General features: G+C 44.1%; 1 protein-coding gene across 1 annotated transcript; it reads left to right on the top strand.

The window, feature by feature from the left end:
- The first annotated feature begins 5704 nt into the window (after positions 1 to 5704).
- On the top strand, positions 5705 to 9987 carry LOC107284650 (guanylin-like). The gene is made up of 4 exons (XM_015812742.1): positions 5705 to 5777; positions 5879 to 5904; positions 7477 to 7660; positions 9923 to 9987. Exons 1-4 carry the CDS (start codon positions 5705 to 5707, stop codon positions 9985 to 9987), a joined length of 348 nt encoding a protein of 115 aa, XP_015668228.1.
- Positions 9988 to 10002: the final 15 nt, after the last annotated feature.

The raw sequence follows: 10002 nt of genomic DNA, 5'->3' as shown, positions 1-10002 counted from the left end.
CCCCCCCCCCCCCCCCCACGAAAGAGAAATGATGCAGAGAGAATCCTGCGCTGACCTGAATTTTGATGTTTTATCTCTTGGATGAACAAATGAAAGTCGTGGCATTCGTGAGCGTGCAAAACTCGGTAGGACTTCGGGGGCAGATTAAAAATGGAGCGATCATCTCGTCAGGGCTCAGCTCCAAATCACAGGATTACAAGAAGGGGGGGGGAGCAAAAGCGAGCCCTCGGATTAAAAATTTGCACCCTGCCGGATTTAGATTTGGGGGCAATAAAAACACACTAATGTGTTTTGTTTCGTTTTTTTAAATGCCCGTGAGATATCGTTGAATCGTCTACCTCTCTTTCTAAGACTATCCCTCCCTTTCCCAGCATAATCCCGAAATCTCAGATTTGCAAATTCCCTTCATTTGAATTGCTAAATGGAACTGATTTTTAAACAGCCTTTTTTTTATATATAAAGTGAATTGAACGCTGGAGAGGATAGAAACCATGAAAAACGAAAGGCGTATCGAACAACCAAAGAGTAGAATAAAATAAAGCAGATGCGGCATCTAAAATGTGATGGTTACAGGTAAACGGATCCTGTCCTTAGCAGTGGGTTGGGCTAGATGATCTCTGAGTTTTCCCTTTCAACTATTCTTCAGTGATAATAGTGGTGAGAGCGGCTTTTGAAAAACCTGCAGTTGCAAATTAAGTTTTTGTTTTCTCCTATTTTGTTTTCCCCCCCTGTGCTGTTTATTATTTTTGACCAGAGCAGAATGTTGCCCTGAAATATTTCTTATAAATAAACGCAAAAATCAGTAGTAGGCTGGAGAATTGCTATGTCATTAACATTGGAATGGAGAGAAGGAGAGAGAGATAAAGAAAGAGAGAGAAGAAGAAGAGAGAGAGAGGAGAGAGAGAAAGAGAGAGAGAGAAGAAGAAGGAAGAGAGGAGAGAGATAGAGAGAGAAGAAGAGAGAAAGAGAGGAAAGAGAAAGAGAAGAAGAAGGAAGAGAGAAAGGAGAGAGATAGAGAGAGAAGAAGAGAGAGAGAGAAAGAGAGGAGAGAAAGAGAGAAGAAGAAGGAAGAGAGAAAGAGAGAGAGAGGTACTTATTATCATATGTGGTGGACATGTGTTAAAGCAAGGAGATATTGGACAAAAATTCACACTTGGTTAGAAAAAATGCTAGAGAAACACATAGATTATAAACCTGAATTTTTTTTATTAGGTATAATAATAATCAGAAAAACTTGATAAGCAAAGTACATATTTGAGTTTACATGTGATAACAGCGGCAAGAATTATATTTACACAATACTGGAAGAACGAAGAAACACCACCAGAAGAAGAAGTAATTAAAAAAAAATACTAGACCGTGCGGAAATGGACAGACTTACTTTAAGATTGAAAGAAAAAGAAGGAACAGAATATTTTCAAACTTGGGACCTATTTTATCAGTGGCTAGAGATAAGATTTAGGGATTAGGAATTTAATTTGTATTAGTGAATAAGATACACAGACAACACGCTGAGAAAGAGAAAGAGAAGAAGAGAGAGAAAGAAAAAAAGAGAGATGGCTTAAATTTGCAAATCTGTAGGGAGCTTATGGATACAGATTTTAATTTTCAATCTAAAGTGAGTTTCAAAATTGAGGTGAGCAATTTGCAGCTGTTGGGCCAATGTTTCTTAGTCTTTAAGAATTCTAAACTTAAAACTTAAGAATTTTTAAGCTAGGTGGACTTCAACTCCCAGAATTCCCTGGCCAGCACAGCATAGCTAGCCAGGGAATTCTGGGAGTTGAAGTCCATCCATCTTAAAGTTGCCTAGACTGTGTCAGGCCACAGGGAACCCTCATAAATTAAGCATCCTACTTAATTTAAAACGGGGAGCATCATAAATAAAAAAAACCCTGGGTTGGAAAAATCGAGGACAGATGTTCCCATGGCTTGATTTTTTTTAACCCTTCATGCAATAATTAATCCCCTTTGGAGAAGACCCACCCTCCACAGGAGATTAAACGAATGAGCAATTTATGCCTTCGATCCCCAAGAAATCCATTTAGATTCCAGGCTCCGAATCTGCCAGCTGTTTTAATTTGCAAAGTCCAAATTGATGGGGAGATTGGGCAGAAATTGGATAGACCATAAAAGGGAGAAGCTAAGGTGATTCAAGCATCCATCGGCTTAGACTTTGACCCACTTCATTTCACAGGTGCCAGGCTGAAATTGCTCTACATTCAACCAGCTGTTTGCCGTGAAATTATTCCTGCGTAGGAGACCGCAATAAATCCTGGATACGGGTGTGGCTTTGAATTGACCAAGATTCTCAACGGTTAATCATGAACAGGAAAGCTTATTTGATGGTGACATCAAAGCCTATGCCCCAAAAAAGGAAAGAAAGGAAGGAAGGAAGGAAGGAAGGAAGAAGGAAGGAAGGAAGGAAGGAAGGAAGGAAGGAAGGAAGGAAGGAAGGAAGGAAGGAAGGAAGGGAAGGGAATGGAAGGGAAGAAAGAACCTTTGACTATTATTGCACATATTTATGTCCTATCTTGTCTGACAACTCAGACATCCATCAGTGAATTTTAATATCTCCTAGCAATTCTGAAGTAGACCAGACTGAGAAAACATAGCCCAAAGTCAGGAGGAGAAGGAGAAGGAGAAAGAGAAAGAGGCAAGAGAAGAAGGAAAAGGAGGACAAGGAGAAAGGAAAGAGAAGAAAGGAAAGAGAAGAAAGAGGAGGAGGAAGGAGGAGGAGAAGAAGAAGAGAAGAAGAAAGGAAAGGAGGAGGAAGAGGAGGAGGAAGAAGAAGAAGAAGAAGAAGAAGAAGAAGAAGAAGAAGAAGAAGAAGAAGAAGAAGAAGAAGAAGAAGAAGAAGAAGAAGAAGAAGAAGAAGAAGAAGAAGAAGAAGAAGAAGAATAGTAGTAGTAGTAGTAGTAGTAGTAGTAGTAGTAATCACAACTTTTTGGTCTTTGAGAACAATTGTAGGCATCCATCACACCAAGTTTTATCTTCAGAAAATATGATCTGGTGATCCCTGTTACCGAAAGTTCAATATTTGCGTCTCACAGGTTCATTTCCTCTTTTTGGAGAGAGAGAGATGCGTCACTCGGACTGGGAGTCTGGTTGAAAAACATGAAACAATAAAGATTTAGACACAATTTACAACCAGCCTGAAGTGACAGGCAGACCTTTCAACGGGTGGGATTTGAGTCAAAATTGAGTCTCCCGCAATCTCGATTTTATTTTTCTGGCGAGATACATGATCAAGATCCAAAAATTTCAAATTGTTCGTTTTTTTAATTGTTTCCTTGGCAAAAGTGCTGTTCTGGCATATTCTAAAATTATTATCATTTCTGGAAAGCATTAGACTAGAGCATTCAAACCTTTGCTTGAAAGGGTGTTGTGTACTTTATTGTGCAGCAATAAAAAAACACCAGGATTGGTGATTTATGATTTGGATGATTAGATAGTCCAGACCATACAAAGAAGAGCATAGATATAATTTTAGAGCGAGAGGTTAAAATAAATATGAACTTATAACTGCTTTGAAGGATATCAGAATTCTTCAATTCTTCACATCTATTTTCTTTCTTTTGCAAATAATTTTATTGGTAAATACAAAGTAACACAAAGGGGAAAAATGGGGGAGGGTAAAAAAAGAGGAACTTGTAAAAAGGTGGTAGGGGGAAAAAAATCCTGAAACAAATATATATAAAAAGAGTAACTTTTTTCCAGTACAGATACAAAACATAGCAATATTGTGTTCTAAATTATGTAAATATATTAAAAAACTATGCAGAGAGAGAGAGAAAGAGAGGGAGAGAGAGAGAGAGAGAGAGGGAGAAAGAGCAAGATAGAGAATGAGAGAGAGAGAGAGAGAGAGAGAAAGAGAGAGAATGAGAGAGAGTTAAAGTTAGATAGATGGAGAGAGAGAAAGAGAGAGATAAAGACAGAGAAAAATATAGAGTTAAAGATAGAGAGAAAGAGAGAAAGAGAGAACAAGATAGATAGAGAGAGAAATAAAAAGAGGGAGAGAGAAAGATAGGTAAAGAGAGAGAAAGAAAGATAAAAAGAGAGTTAAAGATCGAGAGGGATAGAGAGAAGGAGAGATAGAAATATATATATAGAGAGAGAAAGAAATAATTTTTTCCAATGAAATTTCTTGACCTTTGTGTAAAGTAATATACTTTTTTTATATTCACATCATCTGTTGTTCCAGTATTCCCTTCTTGTAAGTTTATTATTCTTTTCTTTTCTTTTTCTTTCTGCAACTCGGATGACATACAATTTCCCGGGTTTATTTGCAGATTCAACATTTCTTTCTTTGGCATAATTCGTCTTCATTTTCCAGGAATCATGACCTAAGCAAATATTGGGCTGGCGTTTCCCTGCCTGGCCCCGAAGTTAATCCACTTTTTTTTTTTATCAGTTTATGTTTATAAGAGTTTATACAAGCGAATTGCTTGACGTTTCCAAAACAAGAAAGCAAGAGTTTTTGCTGAACGATCAGCTCAACACAATTTCCGACACGCTCATTCATCCACACACCCAGAAACGGCAGTTCAGGAACAGCTTTTAGGAGCCCAATAAAAATGTGGATGGGTGTTGTTCTGGATTGGAGATTGGGTTTTAACAGTTGGCCAGAAAGGTTATGGCTGAGTAAAAAGTAAGTCTCTTCTCCAGACTTTGCACCCCTGAGAAGGAGAAGGAGGGAGGGAGGAGGAGGAGGAGGAGGAGGAGGAGGAGGAGGAGGAGGAGGAGGAGGAGGGAAAGGAAAGAAGAAGAAATGGTGATGGAGAAGGAGAAGGAGAAGAAGGAAGGAAAGAGGAGGAGGAGGAGGGAAAGGAAAGGAAAGGAGGGAGAGGAAAGGAAAGGAAAGAAGGAGAAAGAAAGAAGGAGCAGAAGTGGTGATGGAAAAGAAGGAGGAGGAGGAAAAGAAAAGGAAAGGAAAGGAAGAGGGAAGGGAGGGGAGAGGAAAGGAAAGAAGGAGAAAGAAAGAAGGAAAGAGGAGGAGGAAGAAAAGGAAAGGAGGAAGAGGGAAAGGAGAGGAAAGGAAAGGAAAGAAGGAGAAAGAAAGAAGGAGCAGAAGTGGTGATGGAAGAGAAGGAGAAGAAAGAAGGAAAGAAGGAGGAAAAGGAAAGGAAAGGAAAGGAGGAAGAGGGAAGGGAAAGGAAAGGAAAGGAAAGAAGGAGAAAGAAAGAAAGAAGGAACAGAAGTGATGGAAAAGAAGGAGAAGAAACAAGGAAAGAAGGAGGAAAAGAAAAGAAAAGGAAAGGAGAGGAAGAGGAAAGGGAGGGGAGAGGAAAGGAAAGAAGGAGAAAGAAAGAAGGAAAGAGGAGGAGGAAGAAAAGGAAAGGAGGAAGAGGGAAGGGAGAAGAAAGGAAAGGAAAGAAGGAGCAGAAGTGATAGAAAAGAAGAAGAAAGAAGGGAAGAGGAGAAGGAGGAGGAGGGAAAAAAAGAGGAGAGGTTTAATTCAACAGGTGTGGCTCATAGGACTGAGGTCCTTTCCCAGGGGTGGGGGGGGGTGGGGGGGCAGCTTCCTACCCTCCGCCGTGGTCCCATCCCAGCCATCCCCCCCCCAACCCATCAACCGCAAGCTCAATTGTGAAGGACGGTCATAAAACGCCAAGGACGAGGTCAACACCCCACAACGCCACACCCCAACCTTGGATTGTTTGCCATCCGACTTCTCTCTTTTACAGCCCCTGTCCCAACCCGTGCCATGGGATCCTGGTTAATCAGTAACCAGAGTTTCGCCTTTAAAAAGGCCCTCGTCTTGACCGTCCAAGTCAAAGGTCTGCCTCGTCTCTCTCTGCCGTCCCAGGAAGAGCCTCAATCTTGGTTCCAGCCATGAAAGCCGGCCTGATGCTAATCCTTGGTTTGTGCCTCCTCCCAGCCCTGGCCGAAGGCGTCACCGTCCAGGTAATGTTTTAAGGCTGTTTGGTTGAGGATCGGTTTAATAATACTACTACTCAAGTTGGAAGGGGCCTCGGAGGTCATCTAGTCCAACCCCCTGCTCAGGCAGGAAACCTTATACCCTTTCGGACAAAGGGCTGTCCAGTCTCTTCTTTAAAAACTTCCTTGGATTCTGGTTTAGAACTTGGAATAACTTTATTGTCGCTTTAAATGTACGTTAAATCGGCACAGATTAAGATGAAACAGGATAGTGGGAAGCTGGGATCCGCTAATTGTGGAGTGGGGTGACCCAGAGTTCGGCCTCCAGGCTCTCCCTAAAGAACGTCAGCCTAATCTCATGAAGAAGGGGGGCAGGAATTGGGTTTGGCTAGTTTAATGAGGAGAAGGACCGGGGGGTGGGGATATGATAGCATCTTCCAGTATTTGAGGGGCTGCCCCAAAGAAGAGGAGGGGTCCCACCTATCCTCCAAAGCTCCTGAAGGCAGGACAAGAAGCAACAGATGGAAACTCATCCAGGAGAGAAGCAGCCTGGAATTAAGGAGACACTTCCTGACAGTGAGCAGTGGGGTTGGACTAGAAGACCTCTGAGGTCCTTTCCAATTCTGTTACTCTGTAATTCTAATCTCAAATCAATGAAGGGCTCATCTCCCGAAGTTGTGGGGGCTCCATCTCTGGAAGTTTTCAAGAAGAAATTGGACAACCATTTGTCTGGAATGGTCTAGGCTCTCCTGCTTGAGCAGGGGGTTGGACTAGAAGACCTCCAAGGTCCCTCCCAGCTCTATTCTGATTGGTTGATTGATTGAAATGGTCTAGGGTCTCCTGCCTGAGCAGGGGTCTGGACTAGAAGACCTCCAAGGTCCCTTCCAGCTCTCTTATTCTGTCATTCTAATCCCAAATCAAAATAATAATAATAATAATAATAATAATAATAATAATAATAATAATAATAATAATAATAATGATGATGATGATGATAAAGTTGGAAGGGACCTCGGAGGTCATCTAGTCCAACCTCCTGCTCAGGCAGGAAACCCTATACCATTTCGGACAAATGGCTGTCCAGTTTCTTCTTAAATCAACTAACCAGTGGAGCAGCTTGCCTTCAGAAGCCACGGGCGCTCCATCTCTGGAGGTTTTCAAAAAGAAACTGGGCCTCGATTTACAACGGTTCATTTAGTGACCGTTCCAAATTACAACAGCGCTGGGAAAAAAGGGACCGACAGCCGTTTTTCATGCCTAACGACCATCGCAGCATCCCTGTGGTCACGCGATCAGAATTCAGACACCTGGCCCCTGACTCACATTTATGACGGTCGCAATACTCCCCGGGGTCACGTGATCCCCTTTTTGCAGCCTGCTGGCAAGCAAAGTCAATGGGGGATTCACTTAACGACCGTGTTCCTAGCTTAACAACCGCCACGATTCATTTAACAACTGAGGGGGTTAAAACGGGGGGGAAATTCATGTGAGAACTGTCCCACTTAGCTGCAGAAATCTGGGGTTCAGTTGTGGCCGTAATTCGAGGACTGCCTTATAAAGCAAGACATATGTGGTTTTTTCTCTTCCTATCCCGGACAGGTCGATGACTTGACCTTCTCCTGGGACTCGGTCAAAGCGCTGAAGAAGATCCTGGATCCTGCACCCCAAAACCCCCGCTTCCGGAGCCGAGGACCGGCGCCCGTGTGCCTGCACCCCCAACTCCCCCGCGAATTCCTGCCTCTCTGCGCCACGCCGAAGGCCGCCAGCGTGTTCAGGGCCCTCGGTAAGTCAAAGCGGTCCTTAAACGGACCGAGTTTTAGCCTGAAAGGGGCTGGATTTGAATACAGGCCAGGTCCTCAACTTACGACCGCAGGGGAGCCCAAAATTTCTGGGGCCAAGTGAGACATTGGTTAAGCGGGCGTTGCCGAATTTCACGGCCTCTCTGGCTTCCGTCGTTAACCGAGTCGCTTCCATTGTTAAATTAGAATGATGGCATGTAGACAGCCATCTTCTCTCTTTGATCCCCAAAGTCCTCGGCTTACCACAGTTTATTTAGTGACCGTTCGAAGTTACGACAGCCCTGAAAAAAAAGGGCCTTAGGACTGTTTTTCTCACTTACCGACCGTCGCAGCGTCCCCAGTGGTCGCGTGATTAAAATCCAGACCTTTGGCAAGTGACTCATATTTACGACGGTCGCAGATCCCATTTTGCCAACATCTGGCGAGCAAAAATCAGTTTGGGAAGCCCGATTCGTCGAACAACCCTGTTGCTCGCTTAAGAACGGCAAGGGATTCGCTTAACGACCGTCGTAAAATGGAGCAAAACCACACCCGAAACCAAGGTCTCCCGTAGCCATGGAAATTTCGGGCTCTGTTGTTGTCGTAAGTCGAGGACTTGCCTGTACTGTGAGGTTGGGAGCCTAGCCAAGAGTCAATTGCAAAACGCGGTTGCCGGCTCGGAAAGTTGTGTAAGCCCACAGCGTTGTGACTTTGTGCTTCACACGTCACAGCAGAGAGATTCTGAAGCAATTTGTCCCAAAGGAAAGCAAATGCTCCAGGACAGGACTTGCCTTTTGGGGTGGGGGTGAGGTGGGGGTGGGGTGATAGGAGCCCTTCTCCTGGAAGTCCCCCCTCCCCAGAAAGCATTGTCACTTAAATCATTTGTGAGGGAGCCTCGAGGTCATCTAGCCCACCCTCTAGCCTGGGGCAGGAATGTGCAATTAACGTATCCCCAAGAGACGGTCATTCAGCCTCTGTTGAAACTCCGGCCAGCATCCCTTTAGGCATGGCTGAACATCCTTCCTCTGTCTTGGGGAAGATTTTTCTGGTCTCCACTTCCTGGTCATTTTAACCCTTCTTTTCCCCACAGTCCTCTTTTTAAGTACCTAGTCCTCTTTAAGCACGTCACGAAGGTTCTTCTTCAGATACTTCCAGACGACTCTGCTGCTTCTGTGCAGATTTCTTTGGAAATTTTAGAGAAGGGAGTCTCTAAAAGGACTAAAAAGAAAATTATTAATTTGGTTTGTTTTTGGTGGGGTTTTTTTTCCTGTTCCAATGAATCTCCCACCCAGCCTGGCTGTCGTTTCTTCTAGAAGTTTTTTTTTTAAAAATCCCACTGGAAAAAAAAAAACTCCTTTGGGATTTAAAGAAAGTGAGATAAGCCGGAGAGAGGCGAATGCCTTTCAGATTCTCCTTTTAAGCTCCTTCTGTTAGATTAAAAAACAATTTACTTTTTGTGGGATCCTTGGTGCTCTCTCTCTCCTCCTCCTCCTCCTCCTCCTCCTCCTTCTCTCTGCAAACCCCCCTCCCTTCTAGCACTGATAAGGTTCCCTAGTTGGGTCATGAAACGTCTGCAAGAAAAGCACCCAGCTCAGAGAGCACCCAGGACCCCACAGTCCTCCTCCTTCTCTCTTCTTTTCCTTCCTTCCTTCCTTCCTTCCTTCCTTCCTTCCTTCCTCCCTCCCTCCCTTCTTTCTTTCTTTCTTTCTTTTTTCCTTCCTTCCTTCCTTCCTTCCTTCCTTCCTTCCTTCCTTTCTTTCTTTCTTTCTTTTTCTTTCTTTCTTTCTTTTTTCCTTTCTTTCTTTCTTCCTTCCTTCCTTCCTTTCTTTCTTTTTTCTTTCTTTCTTTCTTTCTTTCTTTCCTTCTTCCTTTCTCCTTTTTTCCTTTCCTCCTCCCCTCCTCTTTCTTTCCTCCTCCTCCTCCTCCTCCTCCTCCCCCTCCTCTCCACAAACCCCCCTCCCTTCTAGCCCTGATGATGTTGCCTAGTTGGGTCACAAAACATCTGCAAGAAACACCCCCCCCCAAGCTCAGACAGCACCTGGGATCCCACAGCCCACTTCTCTCTCAAAATCTCCGCTCTAATGACTTACAACTGCTCAGTACTCCTCGCAGGCGGCCGACGGGTTGGGTAGCCGGGAAGAGGGAATCCCGTAGCGCGTAGTAGACCGTTCGGCCGACTCCTAGCCGACCAGGTTCGAAGTAGCACAGGTGAAGGTGGTTCAGGCTGGCAGGCCCTCTCCAACCCCTCTTGTCTTCCTCGGCTTCAGACCGCATCGCCAGAGATCCGGAGACCTGCGAAATCTGCTTTAACGTCGCCTGCTCCGGATGCTAAGGGAGAAGCGGCCGT

This window comes from Protobothrops mucrosquamatus, unplaced genomic scaffold (genome assembly GCF_001527695.2).
Source record: "Protobothrops mucrosquamatus isolate PMUCROS unplaced genomic scaffold, P.Mucros_1.0 scaffold109, whole genome shotgun sequence".
NCBI lineage: Eukaryota > Metazoa > Chordata > Lepidosauria > Squamata > Viperidae > Protobothrops > Protobothrops mucrosquamatus.
This window is presented reverse-complemented; position numbering and strand designations above follow the sequence as displayed.

What these genes read in the sequence shown, in the direction of transcription:
- LOC107284650 (XM_015812742.1), top strand. Translation starts at nt 5,705, where the DNA reads ATGGGATCCTGGTTAATCAGTAACCAGAGTTTCGCCTTTAAAAAGGCC. An exon ending in CTTGACCGTCCAAGTCAAAG is followed by an intron (nt 5,778 to 5,878) that starts GTCTGCCTCGTC and finishes GCCTCCTCCCAG; the next exon opens with CCCTGGCCGAAGGCGTCACC. An exon ending in CAGCGTGTTCAGGGCCCTCG is followed by an intron (nt 7,661 to 9,922) that starts GTAAGTCAAAGC and finishes CCTCGGCTTCAG; the next exon opens with ACCGCATCGCCAGAGATCCG.